Source organism: Melospiza melodia, chromosome Z (genome assembly GCF_035770615.1).
Source record: "Melospiza melodia melodia isolate bMelMel2 chromosome Z, bMelMel2.pri, whole genome shotgun sequence".
Taxonomy (NCBI): Eukaryota; Metazoa; Chordata; class Aves; order Passeriformes; family Passerellidae; genus Melospiza; species Melospiza melodia.
The window spans coordinates 32,362,755-32,383,348 of NC_086226.1; the positions used below are offsets into that span (position 1 = coordinate 32,362,755).

The window sequence follows — 20,594 nt, forward strand, 5'->3', positions numbered from 1 at the left end:
AGGCTCATCCTTCGAAGGTGGGAAAATTGTTTTGAACAGACAATTGACCTGTGCAAGTTATGAAATAAACATTTCTTCAACCTTATTTTAGGCTGTTCAGTTTCACTATTCATTTTGACTGTGTGTCTGTAAGATCTGTATAAGAATGAGTTTGCTTTGAGAAAGAAGAAATGTGGAACTTCTGAAATTATTTAGCACAGTTTGCTTAAGTAGTTTTTAAAATCTGACCTAAGGTGAAACTTGAGGAGTTGTTGATAATGCAGTTCCACAGATGACAAAACCCTTGTTTTATAACTTGCTGAGACACAGGTAAACAGTTGTAGCTGCCTCTTGTCCATGTCCCAATTGTTTTTAACTCTTCAATTTCACAGTTAGAAGGCATAAAAATACTCCTTTAGCAAGTATCATGTATTAATGTTACTCTTGAATAACCTGAATGAAATTATGCATTATTTGAAGATGACTGAGATGCATTATCAGTATGTTGAAGATCTGTTGTATCTCCACCATGCTCAGCAACCTTTCATTATAAAAGACATTAGTAAAATGGTTTTTGTGCTTACTAAAAATGGTGCCCCAGGATACAGAGTTATAAGAGTATTAGTTAGCTTTTACTGCTGACTTACATTGTTCATAGTCATGGATTCATATTGTTGTTTCATGGTAAGTATGACTAATGAAGTCTATCTGTGATAACTGTTTGAGAACTGAGATAACTCTTCTTTTTGTACATCATGTCACTTACTGTGCAATGGTAATTAGCACAGTATGAGTTCCTGCTATTTTTTTGATGTTTGTTAATTTCTTTTTCTCATTTTATTGTAGATATCCTCAGGTGAATACATTCAAATGTCAGGTCGCGCAGGACGCCGAGGTATGGATGACAGAGGAATAGTAATTCTTATGGTGGATGAAAAAATGAGTCCAACCATTGGCAAGCAGCTTTTGAAGGTAGGAGAGACATTGTTTTGTTTCTGTTCTCCCAGAAGATGATGCTCACTTGAGTAATGATATGTGGAAAAATTATTTACCTGAGACAAGAAGATCATGCAGGTAGAAGATGACAACTCCTAAAAGTAGCTTTTAGTGAATTCTCATAGGAGTTAGTATTGTGAAACAAAGTCAGAAGACTAATATTATCCTTATTTCTATGAAGGTAGTATCATCCTCCTTTGTATAAAAGGGCTATCAGGCAGGACAAGTAGAACTCTGTGCTGTTTTCCTGGTGATAGGACTACTACTGAAGTAGTCTGTTTCTTGCTGACTGCCATCAGTTTAAGGGTTATGATGAACTAAGAAAAGTTTTTAGCTTTCATGGGAGTTACTAAATTATTTGGTTCTGTGATGAAATAAAACTTTGTTAATGGACTGTCATTGTGATAGATGAAATGGACCAGGTCACGCAAAAATGAGGTACATAGAATAAAGAAGAGTGAAGTAGCTGTCAGTGTGCAAAAATCAGCTTTGGAGAAGTTGACAGTTCTTGCAGGAAATATTGAAGTTTGGAAATTAAGAGGTTGAAAAAATCACTTATGGTTGAGATGGGCATTAAATTACAGGACTTCCCCAAACTCTCATGGGAGTTGTTACAGATTACCACAATAATACCCTCTTGCTTTATAATTTGAATATGAAACATGGTACTCGTTACGCTTCTGTTTAAATTCCATGGCAAAAATAACCACAAAGAAATATCTGTTGTGTGAGTTGCCTGTCTTAGGCTGCTTACATTAATTGTGCAGACATGCTAAAATTAAAAAACTTGGGGAGTTACACTGCACTCTATTTAGGAGTTTGTAGCCTTGGTGCAAGTAGCAGGTCATTTGTGTTAAAACAGCATTTGGAGTATTACTAGACTTAGTATAAATTGTGGGAATCATCTCAAATCATCGTCAAGTTATGTTAACAAAAGGCATGGAGTTGTTGCCAAAAAGAAAGGAGATGCAAATGCTTTTTTTCAGGCAAATTAAGAACAAGGGGAAAAGTACCTACGTGGCTGCTGTTAATTATGCCAATGTGGATTCTTTGTTCTGTCAGTGCTACCTGTTAATCCATATTATAGTATATCTGAAAATACGTACATTACATGTACCTTCTGTACATCAAGAAGGTGGTATTTACCTCCTTAAAGTCTGAATTTTCATGAATGCTGCATTATAGCTAACTACTCAGAAATCATAAAATAAATTTTAGAAATATTCATAGTATGGTAGGCTTAAATTTTTGTGTTAATTTCTTGTCGTGATTTAATTTGTGTTTTGTCAGTGGACTGTACCTACACTTATTTCTTCATGTGCACTCTTAATGCATGTGCACATCTCTGAGATGTATGAAGACTAAGTTTTTTAACTGTGTTTTTGTCAGTTTTTAAGGCTGTTGAAGAAAACAGACGTAATTTTGTGTCATACTTACTTTTAGCTGGAAAAGAAAGAATATACAAAATGAGAGAAGCAAAAGAGAATCTTTATAAATAATATTTATAAAAAGTCCCCAAAAAAGGTTAATTTATATTAAATAATTGATAATGGTTTAAGAAAAAAATGGTATTTCAAGTATTTATCTTCATACTTTAAGAGATTATAAGATCACCCATTCAGAAAGTGGGGTTTTTTTAAAGTTTGAAAATTCATTAGTCTGAGAACTATAGAACTTGATTTGAGTGAGTTAAGATAGAGGAAGAAGGAGTAGATAGCTTATTTTATTTTTGTACTATTTTTGCAGTTTTTGTCTAGATTTTAAGGAAACAGCAAACAGTATTTCCTTCATTGAAACTACAAGACCTTTGATTTTTCCTCTTTTTGCATTATAAGGAAATAAATGGAAAAATAATCACTTTTGCTATGTTAAATTTTGCTTCTTCCCCACTGATCTAAATAAACTAATGTATTTCATTAATTTTTGACACTACTTCACTTGTAAGAAAGATTGACTTTTAGAATTTTCTGAAAAAGGTCAGAAGTGGCTACAATGAAGATATTGATGTTTCTGTAGCTTCTGTAACTATTTAGCCAATTGCTATATAGGCAGTAAAAGTAAGCTTATGTGAAATGAGCAGTATCGCACAAAAAACCCCCCTCTTATTTTTGTTCTTAAATACAAAGCATCTAGAGGAAATTCCCTGTCAAACAGGCCAAGAAAATCAGTACAGGCTAAAGTTACATATTATACATTATATTTACATAATATGTACAATTCATAGTCATCATTAAGTATGTCTCAGATTTTCCTTACTGATGGTATTTGTTGGTAGTAAGATCATGGTTATGGCTAGTGGTAGTATTCTGCTTTCAGGATAAGCTAAAGATTTATAGGAAAAACTCCAGAAGAAATAAATTAGCCTTCTTGAGTGTGACAGAACATTTAGATAGAACATTTTTGTCATATCTCTTCAACCCTAATGTGGGGGTGTCTGATCCAAACCATTTCCTGAACACTAGAGCAAAACATCTAGGAATCGTGTAGTCAGCTGCCTCCTGCTGTGGTGGGTGAAGTGAGAGCTTTGAGCGGCTCGGTACCAGCAGCATTGCTGCAGCTGTGCTCCTTGGCTGTGGCACTGTTCTTGCGACATTGTGTACAGTACTCCAGACTTAGATTCAGCATTCCATTCTTAGATGGAGTCCTTACCAAGGGAGTTCTGTAAATATTTCTTAAACTCAGTAATGTACATTTCTCTTCTGCAGTGTAAGTAGCTTTCTTTGTTTATCCTTAGCATGTAATTGACCACTGAGTAGTTAGTAAACTGGTGGCTTGCATGAATCTGTAAACTCAAATGCTTAGAGACTATTGGGGCAGCTTTCTGAAGATGGTAAATTGTAATTGTACATTTGCATGATACTAAGAAGTATTCAGTTGGAATTTTTTTTTTTGTTTCCTTTCTTAAAATCTTCTTTTCCTTACTTAAAAGCTGCTTAGATAGGAGGTTATTGTGTTAGCTTAGGCAAGAAGTTTTGATGCTAGATAGCCTTTGTAACCAGTGCAGCATCTCTCCCATTGGAACTTGGCCATGCTACAAGGATGCATTCCTACAAACAGAGTTGAGTTACTCAACATTGGTAATTTGTTATATCTCTAAAAGACAAAAATCTTGATCATAAGATTTTAACATAATCTCTAATCATGTTATCAGAATGGGTGATTGTACTCTGAAAATGTTGTACGTAAGTAGGGTTTTGAACTTTGAATCTGAGCTATCAGTGCATTGCATCCACTTACCTTATCACAGGAAGAGAAAGATGGACTGAAAAATTCAAAGAAAACATAGAATCATCAAGGTTGCAAGAGGCCTTTTAGATCACCACGTCCAACTGTCTGCCCAGCATTTGCCAGTGCAAGCCCCAAACCATATCACCCAGTGCCAAATCCATATACCTCTAGAACACCTCCAGGGATGGTGATTCCACCACCTCCCTGGACAACCTGTTCCAGTGCCTGACCACCTTAACAGTGAAAAAAATTGTTTCTAATATCTAATCTGAATGTCCCCTGTCTCAGTTTAAGACCATTTCCTTGGGTCTCCTCCCTGTAGGCACAGTAGAAGGTACTGGACCTCACCTCAGTAACAGCCTCCTTTCAGGCAGTTGTAGAGGGCAGTGAGGATTCCCCTGAGCCTCCACTTCTTGAAGATAAACACCCTAAACTCCCTCAGGTGTTTCCCATAAGACATGACCTCTAGATGCTGCATGAGCCTTGCTGTCCTTCTCTGGACATGGTGAAGCACTTCTAAATCCTTTTTGATGTGAGGGGCTCAGAACTGAGCCCAAGACCCTGAGGTGTCACCTCATCAGTGCCAGTCCTTTCCCCAGCCCTGCTGGCTACACTATTTGTAATACAGGAATGCATTTGTCTGCCAAGGTAAAAAATACTTTAATATGCTTTCTTGTCTTTTGTGTATGGAACATTAAGTGCCCCAATGCCAAGCTGTAGAAGACACTCCACTAGCTACATCTAGTTCCTTGGCAGGACCTTCATTTTATAGAGCTGGCTGTACTGTCCTTATTTGGCCTCTATGCTGCTGTATTAGAAGTCTCATTGCATTTTATTTTAATTCTTAAATAGTTTTATTGTACCAGACAAATGAGCTCGACAGCAGTTCAGACAGTTCAAAAGTTTTCTCTGCAAACATCAGCTTAGCATGCTATTTGATTGTGCTATGGTACTTTGGTTTGACTCAGAAGTTACTTCTAGGGGGGAAAAAATACCTCAGGAGTTGAGAAATTTACCAAATCGTACATCAGGAGAGAAATACTTCACCTGGAAGTAGGCACTAATACTGGTTGAAAAAGACATTGCAAAATCTAAAGGAATAGATTGTTATTAGTGGCTTGAGGACAGTAAAATATTCTTCTAAAGTTGTGACATGCATGAGAATCACAATGAAACACGTATTTAGGATACTTTATAAAATGAATTTAGATAAAAATAATTTTAATGCGAAGTAATTGTTTTTACTGTAAACTGCCAACCTTTTCTTATCCTTATGAAGCATGCATTGCAGGAATTTTCCAGGCTTTGATTCAGGAAGGTATTTAAGTCTAACCTTAATTTTGAATTGCCCTAAAGTCAACAAGATGCTAGCATGAAATCACAGAGATCAGGGTGATGGATAATCCAACACCTTTGTGAACAGAGTCACAGTTTTGTATATAATTATGCAAGCCGGCAGATGGAAGAGAACAGCAAATAGCTGTTCTTGCTGATGTTTGCAATAAAAATGTAGGAAAATGAGGAGCATCAAATGGTGTGTAAAGTGGTTTGTCATTCTTGAACTTCACCTCAGGATTTTCAAGAGCCTGTAGGACTAAGCTAATAGGTTATATTTATTAATTGTGGTTGCTGCTTTAATACCACAAAATACTTCAAGTTTTATTAGTTCAGTCTGTGGAAAGCAGTTTTCCTCCAGATTTTTGGAAAATTTACTTTGGTAAACTCATCACTGCGAATGTGAATGCATTTTGGCTAAACTAGATTGTTTTCTTTGCCCTCATATTCTTAAAACAAAAAGGATAGGTTTGAGATGAACAGATGAGAAGGTACTTTTTAAAATTTAATTTGATATTAGATTTTATAGAAGTTGGTAGTCTTTGCTAGGGTACACTTTTCCTTTAAGTTAAAACATGCTGCATATTTACTGAAGTTGTAAAGTGTCATAAAATAAATATGTCACTGTCCTGATAGCTATAGTGGCAAATATGTTGAGGATGTCAGCTAGTTTGTTCTTGAAGATTGAGATACTATTTGCTTTATCCAAAAACAAGGAGATGACCAGAACTTGGAGTTACCATCCTGAAGTAAAACTAATGATGGCTACAACAGTAGCCTACTGTTTGAGAGAGGGTAAATGACTAAAAATTTCCATCATTCAAAACTAACTTGAGAAGGTAGTATTTGGAGGTGGGAGAAACAGAGTTATACTGTTTTCCATTTAAGTCTCTTGTTACAGCTGGAGCATTTGTTGAATGCCAGCCTGAGGTATTTTTGCCAGCAAAGCCTGCAGGAACAGTATTTTGCCACCCACAGTGGCTTCTGTTTGTCCTGGTGTTACTGCTTTTGGGGCAAAGCAGTGAGCCAGATTGGTAATAAATTTGTGCTTGAAATAACCATGTACCATTGTCTGTTAAAAACAAACTCACAGTAGTTTTTTATTGATTTTACTGTTGTGCTAATGTACCTCAAGGTAAATCTGCATCAGTGTAACTGCATAGGGGTTTTTTGTACTTCTGAGAAAGACTGAAGACTTGTGTGATTATTTTATTACTGATATATGGAAAAAAACATGTTGCTGTTTCACAAGAGGTGTTTCTGTGTCTTACAGGCATGTCAAGCAGTCACTTTCTATTTAATAAGTGTTTTAATAGAAATTTGTGATGGTGGCTATTACAGACACCTTAAGTCTACCTATTTTCCCCTTATGACAAAAAAAGGGAAAGATCTTTTAGTTATTACCAGTTTGTTCTGTTTTTTGCTTTTTCTGTGAAGTGTTTTTGTTATTTTCTTTCTGGAAACTCATTGATTCCATTTATTTCTGGAAATATTGATAAGCAAATGAAACTGTCACTGGACCAAAATGGTGTCAGTTATGTCCTATATTGTATCTTATTTCATCATTGTAAAAGATACTTTATTTTGCTTTGCAAATTATTTCATTTCAGACAGTATTTGCCATTTGATGTTCCCATGACAGGCTGGAGAACAAGAATGTTATGTGGAGAATTTGTTCCTCGGTCTTCATGGGAACAAATTTAAAAATGTAAATATTTTTCTCCTTCTGTAAGTGATAACAGAAGGAGTAACTCTTACCAAATGTATGTCTTGCTCAACACTACATGCCATTGCAGCAATGACAGCTCTCACATCACTAGTTAGACAGAGCTTCCGAGTCTTAACAGTAAAAAAGGAAAAAATACTGTTTGTATCAATTCCATACACTGATCTTCTTCTTCATCATCCCAATCCTTATATCCTTCTTTATGTGGGCAAGAAATTATTATACCAGTATGGAATCCCCTGTTGGATTGTTTGGTTGTGTTAAGAAGAGGATTCACTCTGAAATTATTGATGGCTAAACAGTGAACGCTGTATGGAAGCTATAGTTTTCACATTCTCATCCTTTTTTTAGCTTTTGGCTAAATTATTTTTTGTAGTGAATTGTTTATTATTATGTTCCTGATTTTTAACATTATCAACTTAACCCTGTCATTCTTTTGCATACATCTAATAGCCAAAATCTCAGAAAACTTGAAAGGGTGCTTCTGTTAAGTTAGCTTAAAATTTTATGAGAAGCAGTTGCATGTGCAAAGGGGATCATTGATTTCTGAGAACTTTAGTTGATATATGGCAGACTGTTCTCATGTATCCAGGCAATTGTCGTTCAGAGGGATGGAAAAAGCTTGCAAAGTTAATCTGCTTTCTAAAAACTGTTCAGAAAAATAATCTCATGCTGCAGTCTTGTTAAATTTTTGAGGTGAGGGGGACTGTCCTCTATGAAGGAATGAGAGGCAGAATTACTTGCAGAAAAGGAGCCTGGAGAACTGGAATGGTAATTCTTCAACAGCAGTAAGTCATGGAGGCAGTGTATATTTGAAAGTGATGCCTGTTCAAGGTAGTCTTTCTCTTCAACTCTTTTTGCAGCTCTCATCAAGTCAGGCTTTTACTTGATCTTCTGCATTGAGTGGTTGATGGTTCTTCCTTTCTCTAATGTGGAGCTTTGTCTATGGAGACAAGGGTGAAGCTTCCTCAGAGACAGAGAGATGTTGAGGCAGATGATGGTGAAGAGAAGGTTGATGTATTTTGACAGGAGGCCCTTTGGTAGAGGATGAACTAAATGCTTCACAATATTTTTAAGTAAATAAAGTAATCAGTCTGGGAGCCAGTGGCAAAAGTGTTGAGCAGAAAAAGGGGTTTCAGGAGGAGATAAATCATGGAGAAAATGTAAGTTAAAATTCATTCATGTCTGATTGTATCTTGGCAATAGGCAAAATACAGCATAGTTGAACACTTTATACTGTGAAGACTTGTTGAAAGTAAGTTAGGAAGGAAAAGCCTACCTTTTCCATTTTCCTGTCAGTAATAAATTTCATCTTCTCTCCCCTCCTGTTACTTGCTTCTCTGCACCTTATGTATCTGACAGGTGACTTTAGGTAAGCACTGTCTCTTCAATAATCATTGCTGTCTTTAGTATTTGCCATAAAAGGCTGATGGGCTACTCATGCCTTGAGTGTACTTAGTATAGAAGAACAGCTGTATTTTGGTAGGTTTTCTAACACAGCTGCAGAATTTGGATGTGGCTGCTGAGTAAATGAAGGAAGGGCTTCATTTGATTGCTCCTGTCACTGGTAGCCTGGGGTAGTAGGTAAAGACTAATGCATGAGGCAGAACTTGCTGGCTGTGCTGAAGGTGTAATACAGTAGAGCTACAGTAGAACATATTTCATTTGAAGAAGTAGCAGTTTCAGTTTTCAGATAAAATAAGCTTCTCAGAACTCTTGATTTCAAATATATTACTTAGAGAAACTGAGAACACAGGAGTTTCTGAAACTTGGAGAAAGATGTGTTTATGAGATGATGGAACAGGGAAAATTCACCATTTTTGCCAAAACAGGATTTGTGTTTTAACTGCTGTGTGTTAATAGAATGAATGATCATATTTTCAAATGGTAAAATGCTGATCATGTGTTTAAAATTGCCACATCAGCAGCTGGCTCAAACATCACCTTTCAAGTAAGGCTTATGTAATCTCTGAAATAGCTGGCTTTTTTTTGTTTTTAAATCACTCCTTCATATTTGAACTCTGCTGATTTTAAGAAAAAATGTTTAAAGTGCATCTGCAGAAATTGTTTGGTCTTGGTGTGTTCTGTGTATATATTGTAATTGTGTAAATTGCAATATATTCCTTGTTTTCTCACGTAATGATCACATTTAGGTGGGAGCGTCACACAGTTCTAGTCTTTGAAATAGTTTGTGAGTCTTGCAAGCACAGGGTGAAGGTTTTCCCTCCAAGATGTCAGGAATGAAAAGGGGATTTGTTTCATTGTGTGATCAGAGCAGTCACACAGGAGCATTTTGCCAGATCTCTAGTGTCTATAGCACGCTGGTGAGTGTATTCCAACTTTTTTAGCTGATGCCTGAATATGGCAGTGGACATTGCAGTAGGAAAGAATCTGACCACTGTTAGCTGACACTGGCATAATTGCTGTGCCTTCTTCAGTAAATGCCATTCTTTAAATGGCATTTTTTGTTATAGAGAGGCAAGCTTTTTATGGAGTGATAATTTCTCTTTCCCAGAATAAGTAATATATTTAGAAAAATGGACAGGAGGTTGGTATATACATAATCCTTTCATCAGGTCTTAAAAACAAAGCTATGCTATGTATTGGTTAGCATCAGCAACAGAAGTTCTGTCATCTTTATTTGATATATCAAACCAGAGGCATCTGTAGAAACTTGAGCACCTCAGCTCCACTGTTGATGTTGTAATTAGTGAGACATTTCAGTTAGTAAAAACCCATCTGTTGTGGTTTCAGAACTGACAGTATTATTTTAAATACACATTTCATGGTCTAGTTAAGAAGGTACTTCTGCTCTGAGATGCAGAACACTTGAGGTAAAAATGTAGATGTGAATTTATGATCCACTCAGAGATGTAATCTAGAATGATTAAATAAGTGGTCATGGGAAGCAAAACATTAGAACATGATTTATCCAAAACTTGTTTTACATGTATTCATGCTGTACTTTTGCAGTATAAACATATGCTGAAAGCTTTTCTGTAACAATTGTGTTCTTTTCTGAGGCAAAATAATGAGGCCGTGAGTAGGATTCTAGCATTTTTAAGGTAATCTCGTAGAGCTCTGTCTCACTTAAAGCAAATGGGGTTTCAGTATTCCTAAATCTTTTACATGTGAAGGTGTTTTGGATTCAAACTGTCTCTTACTCTGATATCAGTGCATAAATGGATGTGGGATCTGAATTCCTGCCATTACCTTTAAAATTGAAAGAAAAATGTGTGCATTGTATTATTGTCATTTAAAGTCTAGTACACTTTGATCTGGAAGACCACTGGATTTGAATTTCAGCCTTTGCATATATAAACAAATCATCAGTTAATTTTTTTAATACCCAGTGATTTTTTAAATTCGGTATGACAAGGAAATATCTGTTCATAAAGAAAAGCAAATAAATTGGTTGCAAGAAGATAAAAGGTTTAGGTAAAGCAATTTTTGAGCTTACTAAAGGCACAGAGTTGCATGTTTTCTAGTGTCAGCCTTTCTTAGCTTCCAAAATGTCTGATAGAATATGTGCAACTTTAAGAATCCTGTAGTTGCATGAAAAATATATCTTGAAACATCCTTATTTTCTTGTTAAATTTTAGTTGTTATTTAAAATGTTTAATCATAACTAAATTTACTCATAGGCCTTGTTGAAATGACAATTCTTGTTTAGTAAATCTCCTATATTTCATATATACATTATTTTAAGAGAATAAGAGGTACAAGACCATTGCAAACTGTTGCCCATTGTCTTTTATTATACTTTCAGATTAGATTTCACTTGCCATTTTATTCTTTGTCATTTGTTGTTTGTGGATAGCTTCAGACATCTAGTACAATTTTTATCAGACCTTGCTGTTTTTCTGTCTTTGCTTTTTTTACATTTCTTGTAAGTCCAGCCCTTCTCTAAGTCTCTGGGAAATTTTGTTTTGCAGAACAATGAGATTGCACTTGTTTTCTGTTTAGGAATTCACAAGAGTTTAGTTTTTAAAAATCATGTAAACACTTAAAAACTTCATTATGTTACACTGTTGGAGATGAGTGTATTGTCATAAGTGTTTCAGGAATCAGGGAGGTATGGTAATGCGCGTACTTGTTAACACCTTCAAAGAGCTCTGAAATGTTTGTGAGATCTATCTTGGTTTTATAAAAAGCCTGTTTATGTTGCTGTTCTGCTATATTCTGTCCAGCTGTCTGTTGCTTCTGTTTTCCTCTGCTTTAGTTGCACACAAGCTTTAATTTTCTATTTCATAATTCCTGAATTTCCCTTTTATCCTTTCTGAAGGACTGTCTGATACCCATTCCTTTGGAACTAGCTTGGATGAAAGGTTATATGACTGTGGTTGGGCAGTTCTGTATTTCAGAAATGTTGGATCTCTCTCATCTGATTTCAGCAATGTGGTGTATCAAGGTGGCCTTCTGTGCTGACATTTAAGTGAGAGACAGTTTCTCAGGCTTGCTCTTTCTTGGAGAGGCTGTGTGTTCAGCTCTTCTAGATCTTCTTTGGACACTGTTCAAGTGGTTTGTTTGTTCTTTGAATAACTGGTTGTTTTAGCCCATATCAATTAAATGTTTACTCTTTCGTAATAATAAGGTTGTCCTCTTGGATAGAACATAATAACAGCCAATGATGAATCAGAACCAAAGATGCATTTACTTAGTACAGTAGTCTTTTTTGACAGAGGACAATAGTAGACATTCTTAAAAAATAAGAATGGATCAAGAAGATAATGGTTCCCTGTAATACTTTCTCACCATCTTTTATTCTTAGGTTGATCAAAATACCTGTACATACTGCATTGTCCAAAAAAAAAAAAAAAAAAATTAACTTCCCAGAATCCCAGAATGGTGGGGGTTGTAAGATGACCTGTGGTGGTCATCTTTTCCAAAGCCATGGCTCTGTCATCTAGAGCAGGGTGCCCAGGACCATGTCCAGAGGAGAGTTCACAACTTCTCTCAAGCTACCTGCAAGTTACATTAATTTTATAATGAGACAGAATTCAAGTTAAAGAACTAACAGATTGTCTATTTTTGTACAAAATTCCCTAGATACCAATGTAATCAGTATATCTTAGGACTTACAAATAAGTGATTTTTTAGTGTTAAAATAATAGATTCCTTTAAATAGCTAAGTAACTATTACTTTCAAGTTAATATGATGGCATCCAAAGTGTAAACTACTGGAAATATCTAAATTTTTTACCTTACCTGTCCTTTTCATTCAAATATAATTTATTATATCCTAGCTGTGATATGTACCTATACAGCACAAATACTTTTACATGTTCAGCATAATAAAATTGTTTAGGATTTAATGCAATATGTAATCTAAATTTAAGACTAATTGTGCAATTAATCAAAGCAGCTCCTCATATGAAATACTGCATTGTGATTTATCCAATGTGTTCTTATATGCCACAATTAATATTTTTTTCAAATTAAAAATGTTCTTGTATCTTTTTCAGGGTTCAGCTGATCCCTTAAACAGTGCTTTCCACCTGACATACAACATGGTATTAAACTTACTTCGAGTGGAGGAAATTAACCCTGAATACATGTTAGAAAAATCATTTTATCAGTTCCAGCATTACAGAACTATTCCAGAAATAGTGGAAAGTAAGTATTGCTGCATATTCTAATGTGAGTAGGCGTAATACACAGTAAAGTTGGGTATATTTATTATGCTTTGTTATGCTCTTAAGAGTTTTTACCTGTGCAGTTTTGTCTTCCCTGCCAACAGTTGCCAGTGCACCATTTGTTGCCATGTTATAGTTTCAGTAATTTCCTCTTGTTCTTAGGACCTATACTGATATGTTCCATCAGTTTATGAAGAGAGCTTTCCTCTGTGAGTCAGACAAGAATGGTTGTCACATCACTAAATTATAGGGTGGGATGAAGGAAGATCAATTTAAAACGTCCCATGGCTCATTCGAGATGCAGGGAAGAAAAATCTTATGGGAGAAAATCTTTCACCTTTTCGTATCTCAGTACAAGCTGTAAAAAGAACTTAAGTGCACTGCATTCAAGAGTAGTATAGGTGAGAAATACTTAATTATAATACAGAGAAAAATTCCGAGAGATCTGGGACTTTTAATTGCACTCCACTGAGTAAGTACATTTTGACCTATAATCCTTGAATAGTGAGTTTTCATGAGCCAAAGTCAATGTCTGGAAATTTCAACCAGTGTTTGAGAATGAGTCTTTCAAAACTTAGTCCAGGAGAATCTTAAGAACATGAGAGGTAATTATGATTATTGAGCAGTTTATCTGTTCATTTCTTAATTGAATGCTAAGAGACAAAGTGTGCATGTAGCTTTGATAGCCATGCAGAGGGAGGGTTTCAGTTATCTTTCTGTTAGTTTGCAGGTGTAGTAGTAGTTAAATATAGTATTTATTTCCCTCTTCCAGTTGGCATGTCTGGATCTTTATTGGGTCATTCCAGCATTGATGTTTAAATAGAAGAATGGAGCTGAAGAACATTTTTCATAGCTCTTGGACAGTTTCAGTTTAGACACCGTACTGGGCATTAGAATTTTGTAATCCCTTCAGCTGCAATTAAAAACACAAAGGAGAGAATTGGCTACTTAGGCTAAGGAAGAAAATATGCCATGAGTATGAATGGATGGCTTATTTCTTTTAAAAATTGGTAGGTGAAAATAAGGAGCGCTTCCCCGAGTTGTCTCTCAAGTCCCAGTGAAGTGGGACTTCAGGCCACTTACGAGCCTTCAAAAACAGCATGTAGGAGGATGAGTTGGTAGAGAGGAAAAAAAGATTTTTTTTATAGTCTGTTCTTAGTTTTTGTGTGCTGGTGATAATACCAGAATGAGAGAATGAATCATAATGTTTAGAATAAAAACTGATTTGCTTAAATAAGGCATAAAAATGTTGGAGGAAGAAAATACTGATTTTCAACTGATAAATCAGAGCCAAAAACAAGTTAGGAGGAGGACCATCTTCTTCTAACAACTTTCCTCTTGTTGAAACATATCTTTTTAGAAGATATCTTTGAGCAATCTTATTTTTGTAGGAGGAGATAAAAAGCAGTGGTAGATCTTTCTACAAAATCATTTCAAGTTTTGATGGGGCTTCTGTGCAAACCTAGATCAGTTATTCCTGGATAATGGGGTGCCAGCCTATTCCAGTTTCTCAAGCTTGTTTATTTTAAGAAAATAACACTGGTATTTAATTCAGTGGACAAATTTACAGATTTCTAGCTTTCCAGAGAATGGATTACCGTAAGTAAAAAATTAGTACTGGAAGTGGTCACAAAATATTAATCATGGAGATCTGAAAGTGAAACACTGATTCCTTAATCTGTGTGCAGCTATTAATTTTCATGACATTTTCCTTTTCATTATAGGAGTCAATAATTTGGAAGCACAGTACAACAAAATTGTAATTCCCAATGAAGAAAATGTGGTGATATACTACAGAATCCGCCAGCAGCTTGCAAAACTGGGTAAAGATATTGAAGAGTATATTCACAAACCAAAGTACTGCTTGCCCTTTCTACAGCCAGGAAGACTAGTAAAGGTAATTTGATTTTTCTTTTGTTTTGTTTTTCATTTCTACCTATTTGTGAAATCTGCAAGGTTCATTTATGTCCGCTAGTTTACCTACATATGTCACACTAAGCACCAATTTTGACTTGAGTTTCTTTGCTAAGCATTCAATAATGCATTAAAATAAATACTGTTTTCATGATTATTAGTAGTCCACGACTGCTATTGTAAATACCAAAAATATAAAATGTTGTGCTTGCCAGGATGTTGTTATACATGTTACATTATAACATCTTGTAATATTTCCAGGTGAAGAATGAAGGTGATGACTACGGATGGGGAGTGGTTGTTAATTTCTCTAAGAAATCAAATGTTAAGGTAAAATACACATTCTCTCCATTACCAAAATATATACCTGACTGTTTTTTCTGAAAATAAGAGAAAACTCCTATTTATTTATACTTCTTAAAGGCAAAAAAATTTCCTTTTATCCCAAATTTACAAAAAGCTCTGAACTTCCTGAAGTGAAAGTGTAAAGAAATGAAGCTGTAGAGAATGAAGGAAACTCCAAGTCTGGTGTTCAGTTTTTAACTTTTAATATATTTGAGGATGAAATGCTTGCTTGTACATACCACTGAAAACGTTTCAAACTAAGTTGTTTCCAAAATGTTGCCAGTGCTAATTTAAGCTGTTCATGAGAAAGATACTTTAATGTTTTCTCTCAGAAAATCTACAGAAGCCCTAAGAGAAGGCTGAGAACAGTGGGAGACTGACATTTAGCTCTTTGAAGAAGGTTATCTTAAACTGGCAAACTTTGCTTTGAGTCCTAATTAGGACATGAAACAGAGAATAGCTTGTCCTCTGAGACGTTGCCATAAACTTGGAAAATTAGAATACAAAGAGAGCAAAACAGTAGAAATGGATCTGAGGACATTTGGAAGAAAAGACAGGGCAGTGATGCAATAGAAGCCAGACTTCCAGAAATGCATTTTCATAGTTGGTCTCTGTGTAACCCTTAGATGATATGTTGGTCTCCCTTTCAAAAATGTTTTGACCAGCTACTCAGCTCTGTAAATGAAAACCTAAGTTACAACCATATTCTTCTGTGATAGCATTTTGGCTGTAATTTTAGCAGAGCATTGGCTTTATTTGCTAGATCTAAATGCAAAGTTGTATCTGTTAAATTCTGGTGGTGCCTGTTCATTGTGGCACCTTTTGGTGCTTTTCTAACATATATTCACTAAAGAGGAAATGAGAAAAATGTGTTCATACAGAACTTATTAGAAGAGATTCTGTTTTGTTTTCCATCTTCCTTTTGAAAATCATATTTCTTTCTTTTTTCAAGTTGAAAAACTGGGCTGTTACTGCTGCTGCTTAAATCTTTGGTTGTAGATTGCTTTTCACAGAGAGACACACAGCAATAAACCAGATTGTCCCCTAGTCCCAGCTTTCTCTGTGAAATTGCCAACTTCTATGTCACTTGGAGGCATTTCTTCTATCTGTGTCATATTTTATTCACATATATATTCAGATATATTCCCTATCTGGCCTGTGTCACTGTTATATAAACCTTTGGGCTTGAATATTAGCTTTGAAATTATGGACTGTTTTGCAAGAGATGAATGTGACTCCAGCAGCTCTTTTTTCATTAAGTTGTTCTAGCAGCTGGATTGAATTTTTCCTTCTGAGTGTGTGGATGGAAAGAATGACAATAGGTGCTGGGAATTAAGGAACAAACTTAAAGCTATGTAACTTCTAAAGTCAGTATGAAAGACTAGTTTCTGTGAGCAGAGGCAAAACAAATTGCTTAAAGAAGTTATTGTTTACCCATTTTAGTGTCTGTTCAATGCATTTTTGTCCTAAGACACAGATGTCATTCCCCTTTACTAATTAAAGTATACCAGTATACTTACTTAGTACCAGAAAGATATTACTTATGCTGTATCTTTAGACCTTCATCTGCTTCTAAGAGCAGTTCTTTGGGTTTACTTTTAGGAATTATGTTGAATTCAGACTGTATCACTAGTTCAGTTGCAAAATTTTCTTTGCTATATCATAGTTCCTAAATCCTTTTTTAAATGAGAAATCTGTACAATTAATAATGAATTTCAGGTTAAAATATGTCTGTATTTCATATAATACTCCTCCTTCTTTGCACTGTGAAAGCAAATGCATGAGCTATGTCAATTAGGTTTATTATTAATTATGTGTAGCTGCTTTTCCAATATGATTAGACAAATCAGTGTTCCATGAAACCGTCAATACAAACAGCACTTTCCTGTCTACTGTTGTTCGGAATAGAATTTGTCTCAAGCAGAGATGCTTGCTATATATCCTGCATTATAGTAGGCAGCACAATAACTATGTCCTTTGGAATTTATAAAACCCCATAAAAGTTTTTGAGTGAGAAATTTTATTTCCACTGGATTGTGTCACCAGTGAGCTTATGCTACTGTTGTGCTCTTGATGGTATTATTTCATCGCTGATTCTAGACATGAAATTTTTGTCTCTTAACAATTATTGATAGCAAAATTTGAGATGCTGCAGTTCTATCTTCCCTGTTTCGATTATTATAATCCTTTTATATTTATAACGTTTACTACATAAACATCTCTTTTAGTGCTGTGTCGTGGTCATTGAATTTTCCGTAAGTTTGATATTACTTATCTGGGACTCTGAATTTGTTATTTGTTCTATCCTTCTTGGTTCTGGGGCACAGTCATCCTTCTTATTTTGTTTTGTTTCCAAACACTTGAAGTAAGAGCTGTTTCAGGGCAAATCTAAAATCCTAGGAATTCAAATAATTCTTCAGTACTCTGCTCAAAAGGGCTTAATTTTGTTCTGTGAATTGATGCAGCATAAATTAAAGAATCATTTGAACTTGATATTACAGAGAAATCTGTGGCTAACAATTGTTTTAAAGGTTCTAGTCTCCTCTTATTCTTGCATATAGAAACGTCCATTGCTGTTCTAGGGTGTAGTGGTTTTTAGTACCTATACTGTTGTAAGAAACGCATGGAAGGAAACAGTACACGTTAAGAAAAGCAGTTGTAGATTGACTCACATCTAGCCAGCATTTTCTCAAGGATGTTGGTGTATATAAACTTAAGGAGAATAATATTAGCAGCAGATGTTTATGATTTTTATACTTCTGCTTTACTAGTAATTTTACAGTACAATCACAGGTAAAAATATTTTTTCCTCTCTTTTTAGACATTTTCTAGACATCTCTAATTCTAGTATTTTCTGTAGCACATTTGTGCGGCTATGAGCGAGCTTCATCCAAGTCAGCAGTACCTTTCCTGGCTTTGTCTGGATACTGATCTGGTAGATGTGGGTGTTTTAAAATTGTAATTTAGAGGGTGGCAATGGTTTGGATCTCCTACATTGCTGTGAGTGCTTTCTGCTAATGTAGGATATAACTCAGAGGAACAGTTTCTTCCTCAGCAAGTAATTGGCATTTCTTGAAGAAATAATTTAGCTTGTACAACAGGATAACTCTGTTTTTCTCCTTAGTTTATGATGGCACTTTCTTGTCTTGTAGCACTTCTGAGAATATCTTAAAAATGCTAGCTGGCATGCAGTGAAATAAAATAGTATGTTGTAGATTTGTAATGAATAATATTGCCCAGTAAAAGTGAACTGAGTTAAGATGGGATTTTGAAAATAATGTTTTCTTTTCCTCTTGTATTTGGAAGCAAAAAAGCTTACACATGGTACTTTAAAAGGTGATGTCTGCCTTTTGTGTTAGGCCTATAACTTACTTCTGTTTGAAGTCCTAAAAGTACTTGCTCATAGTAGGAGTATATTTGAGCAACCCTACTGCATGTTGATCCAAATAACTATTGCCAGTCTTTTTTAAAGTGGTGTGTAAAAAAGGTTATGGCCTTGTGAACAGTAGTCTTTAATCACCACATCTACATGTTTGTGTTCTTTAAATGAATGTCAGATGTTATGGATACAGTTTGGGTTGTGTAAAGATGCACCCTGCAAGACGCTGCTTTCTGCTTGCCACAGACACAAGCTGTTATGTTTGAAAGATTTTTTTGCGGTCTTTGTTGTGCATGAGAACTTGAACCTGCAAACCTGTAAATGAAAGAGATCCCCCAAATTTTGGTGGGTTTTTTTTCAAATGCAAAATTCAGTACTGCTAGCATGATGCAAATATGCATTACAGTTTTAAAGCATACTGACTTACTTCAAATGAGCTACATACAGAAGAAAATGCAGATGCAGCTGAAACTTCAATCAGACTTTAGGCTACTCTGGCAGTATGGAGGAGGGCAATTTTTTCAAGTATGTTTTTCTGTGGGGGGATCAGTTTACTAGAGTGTGGGTTTTGAGAATGTAGTACAACACTGAGCTGATACTCTGTAAGAGACATAGCTAATTTTGTACCTTTAATGTTGGAGAAATCATGTGTTTTTCATTCATTCCTGTTTGTATTTTAAAATAACTGCTACAGACCTGCTCTTTTTTTGTACCCTCAACAGCCAAATTCCGGTGAATTGGACCCATTGTATGTAGTCGAAGTGCTCCTGCGCTGCAGCAAAGACAGTTTGAAAAATTCTGCTACTGAGTCTGCAAAGCCAGCCAGACCTGATGAGAGAGGAGAGATGCAGGTTTGTTACATGTTTTTATTCTCAGTAGTTCCTTATAAACTTTCCCAAATCTTCATTTCCAAACCATTTGCACACTGGTAAAAGAGAGTCTGATGCATTTAAGGAAGAGAAAGGCATACAGATTCTAACTTTGCCTTCTTAATAAATTAAAGTAATCCATTTTTAGTAGTACCGTTTGACAGATGCTTTTTTTTTAGCAATATCTTGTCTCTGGAATAGAATTCCTTTTTATTTATGAAAATTATTAAGACTGGAAAAGGTTTTCAAGATCATTTAGTCCAACCCTTGAGTGTCATCTTATCACTTACATTATAGCACAATGTGCCACATCCAGTTGTTTCTTGAACCCTTCCAGGGAAGGTGACTCCACCACCTCTCTGGACAGCTTCGCAAAACTCTCATTCTAAAAATAAATTGATTTTTTTTTAAAGTGAAAATATTTGCACTATTTAAAATTTTCAAATTGAAACCCTTGATATTTCAAATATCAAAACAAACAGTTACACTGCCTTGTAATTTGTCTGCAGGTTTGTTCTCAGAAACTCCATTTAAACCTTGGAGTTTAATGCAGTAGTGATTCTTCATGGTGTCATGATGGTTTTCATACTTAGGAAGATGTATTTTCTGTCTTGATGTTCTCTGCTGGTAGCATTCTTAGTTAAGTGTATGACAATAATTGGTCTGGTTTGGATCAGAAGAGGTATTCCAATAAGTAAGATGCAAGGTAATAGAAAAGCTGCTGTTTTGTTTTCAGTTGTAGTCTTTCTCCACATGTAACTGCATTCAGAATTTTCCCATTTGGACAATTACTTTTCTTCTTTGTGAATGCTTTAGGTTATTGGTCGCATTTTCCTGCTTTCTGATATTCCTTTACCCGCTACTGTGTTCTTGAGCACTAAGTCTTCCTTTTCCCTTGAAAAGGTTTTGCCGTGGACCAATAATAAGAGGTATGTGTTTTACTGATTTATGAGTTACTACACTCTCTTTGATAGGTTGTTCCTGTTTTGGTGCATCTTGTCTCAGCTATCAGCAGTATCCGCCTCTACATACCAAAAGACCTGAGGCCTATTGATAACAGGCAAAGTGTGTTAAAATCTGTACTGGTAAGTTCCACTAGACTGTGTAAGTACTCTGCTCTGCTTAGTGAGGTACTCTTAAACCCAAGGCAACTTGTAAATAAATTTGTGTAAAGTTTCTATCACACC

The 20,594-nt window shown here is 35.4% G+C and overlaps 1 protein-coding gene across 2 annotated transcripts in view; it reads left to right on the top strand.

The window, feature by feature from the left end:
- Positions 1-20,594, top strand: part of MTREX (Mtr4 exosome RNA helicase) — a 42,133-nt gene that overhangs the window by 12,888 nt on the left and 8,651 nt on the right. For both annotated transcript variants that reach the window (XM_063181000.1, XM_063181001.1), the window contains exons 15-20: positions 826-951; positions 12,730-12,880; positions 14,625-14,797; positions 15,076-15,144; positions 19,261-19,389; positions 20,382-20,492. In XM_063181000.1, coding sequence (XP_063037070.1) covers positions 826-951; positions 12,730-12,880; positions 14,625-14,797; positions 15,076-15,144; positions 19,261-19,389; positions 20,382-20,492 — 759 coding nt within the window. The remainder of the gene's footprint in view (positions 1-825; positions 952-12,729; positions 12,881-14,624; positions 14,798-15,075; positions 15,145-19,260; positions 19,390-20,381; positions 20,493-20,594) is intronic.